The 2,829-nt window shown below is 30.9% G+C and overlaps 1 protein-coding gene across 1 annotated transcript; it reads left to right on the top strand.

Moving 5' to 3' along the window:
• The first annotated feature begins 1,361 nt into the window (after positions 1 to 1,361).
• Positions 1,362 to 2,428, top strand: LOC141710798 (protein GAST1-like). Its single transcript, XM_074513325.1, has 4 exons — positions 1,362 to 1,587; positions 1,703 to 1,762; positions 1,853 to 1,886; positions 1,987 to 2,428. The coding sequence occupies exons 1-4, from the start codon at positions 1,516 to 1,518 to the stop codon at positions 2,166 to 2,168; spliced, it is 348 nt and encodes a 115-aa protein (XP_074369426.1). The 5' UTR covers positions 1,362 to 1,515; the 3' UTR covers positions 2,169 to 2,428.
• The last annotated feature ends 401 nt before the right edge of the window (positions 2,429 to 2,829 follow it).

Raw genomic sequence — 2,829 nt, 5'->3', positions numbered from 1 at the left:
CCTCCTATTTGCATATCCACTAGTAGTCAACATGACTTATAATTTCCCACAATCATCTAAGAATTATAACTTAAATACAGAAACTGAAATGTGCTACAATACTAAACTTATTTCTAAGTAAAGCTACTTCATCAACTGATAGCCATAATGGTCTTATCCGTTGAGGCTATAAACACTAGATTTCTACTTAAGTTTTTTGTTTAACTTATCATTAAACTAATACACATATTCCTAACAGTGTGTGTATTTGTGTGTATGCATGCATGTATGTATGTTTGTATGTATGTATGTATTATGTATGTATGTATGAAAGTATGCATATATGTATGAATGTATTAATATATATATATATATATATATATTGTATGTATGTATATATTAATTATAAAATAATTAAAAAAAATCAATAAATAAATGATGAGGTGAAATAAATATTACATATATATTTATATATATGTAGAGTATAATCGTCATATTAATTAAATTGCTCATCAGATATATGTGTGTTTGCATGTATGTATGTATGTATTAATATATATATATATATATTATGTATTAATATATGCATGCACATATTAATATATGCATGCACATATTAATTATAAAATAATTACTAATTTTTAATAAATAAATGATGAGCTAAAATTAATATGATATAGATATTAATGTTGGGACATAATTGTCATATTAATTAAATTACTCATCAAACTCCCTTGTTCTTGTATTATATATATAATAGATTATTGACTTGACAGGCGTAAAAATTGATTAAATATATGGAAAGATTATAATTTTTTTAAATATAGTTTTTTTTAATATAATGTACTGTATCTTCTCAAAAAATTATAATTAAATAATATTGTCATACAATTGTTTTAAGTATGAATCTTTTTTTTTTAATTCGAAATGTTCTTAATAGTTAATGTATAATAACAATAAGTTACTCATTAACTATATTAACTAAATTGAACTCAATTTTATCATTTTCTAGTTAAGATTTACATCAGATCACATAATTTGGGTCATATTCAATTTGAATAATAGTTTTTTCGGTTTTTATCGGTTCCAAATTATAATCAGATCTAGTATTTCAGATCATTTTCGGTTAATTTTTTGATTTAGACAATTTTCGGGTAAATTAAAATTAATTTTCGCGTCATTATCATATTATATGATTCAGATTTAGAGTTCACGAGAAGGGAAGCAATAGTTGGATTTATGCATTCTTCCTGTATTTTAAATAAATTGTGAATTTCAATATTCGTGGATTGTTTGCCACGTACCAATTTTCTTTTGTTCGTTTCCGGCGTTGGCATAACTAGAGAATGCTCTCTCTGTTGCACTTTACAGATCTTTCTAGTGCCCCCAGTTTTCTTATAATCCACCAAACACTCACTATCTTATAGTGCACCCAACAAATCATGTAGTGCTGCTGCACTAACTATTAATATTTGCACTTACTTTATCTTATAAGGAAAACTCTGTACTTGCCTAAATTCTGCATTCTAACATCCAATGGCAATGAAATCAAGCAATGTCATATTATCTATTGGATTGATTCTGTTTTTGCTTGGAAATATCACTCATGTAAGCAACAACCTTCATGTTTTGTGTGTGTGTGGTGCAAATCGGAATAGCTCAATCCAATTCATCTTAATGAGTAACAATCATCCACTCTGATAATGTACATGATAACTTTCAGGCTATGAATATTACTGTGTCTCCCACTCCGCAGCCAGAGCCCTTTACAAATATCCCCATGGTAAGATTTCATTTCTATTAAATGAGGCCTTATTTCTATGATCTAAAACTTATTACATTTCCCCGCTAATCAAGTTGTTGGATTGTTCAGAATGGTACTACACCAGGTAGCCTCCTTCCTCAAGGTAAAGCTCATGTACACCTGTAGCTCTTGATTAGGTACCGACTGATAACAATTTTCCAAACTTCAAACGATACACCTTAAACAGATGAATGTTGGTGCAGAATGTTGTCCGCGGTGCACTGCGAGATGCTCAAACACAGCATACAAAAAGCCATGCATGTTCTTCTGCCAAAAGTGTTGCGCAAAGTGCTTGTGCGTGCCACCAGGAACATATGGAAACAAGAAAGTCTGCCCTTGCTATGATAATTGGAAGACAAAGAGGGGAGGTCCTAAATGCCCTTAGCTATGTACTAGTTCCTCATTAACGTTTCTCCTTTTTAATGTCATGTTAGTCACATTTTGCTTCTTTGCTTCTACATGACCAGAAAGTCCTTGCTTAGTTAGCACAAGGAGCACTTTCCGGTCAAATTTAGAAAACCAGAATACATGAATAATGTAGTGCAGGTTTTGTACTTTTCAGGGCTTCTTGTGACAACGTCATTCAATGATTCATCCAAATTTTTATGTTCACGAGCAATCCGATTGTACACTTCCAAAATTAGTAGAATACAGACTTCATACATTTCTAAAGTCACCCGTGATTTTCTTTAAATTTTAAAATACGTTCTTCCTTTTGGGTCATATCCTGTCCCTGTACCATTTCACAATTTGGGTATGCATATGAAACTAAACAACCATGGACTGGGTCAAACTATTTGGGAAGCCAATGACATGATGCATATATAAAAGAAATCAGAGAAAACCATAAAAACGTCGATTTTTCAAATTTAATCCCTAACATGACCCGGCCCTAACATGTGCTAGAGGAAGATCTTGCTAGACGGTAACCCTAACACGTGTTGGAGTAAGGTTCTGTTAGGATCTTGGTTCAAGTTCTAACGTAGGAATATACGTAATATAGCATATGGAAAAGTTAACTAATAGGTAAAATCATAAATTCCATT

This window comes from Apium graveolens, chromosome 3 (genome assembly GCF_009905375.1).
Source record: "Apium graveolens cultivar Ventura chromosome 3, ASM990537v1, whole genome shotgun sequence".
Classification (NCBI taxonomy): Eukaryota; Viridiplantae; Streptophyta; class Magnoliopsida; order Apiales; family Apiaceae; genus Apium; species Apium graveolens.
Note: the sequence above shows the minus strand (reverse complement) of the source record. Positions and strands in the feature narration are given on the sequence as shown.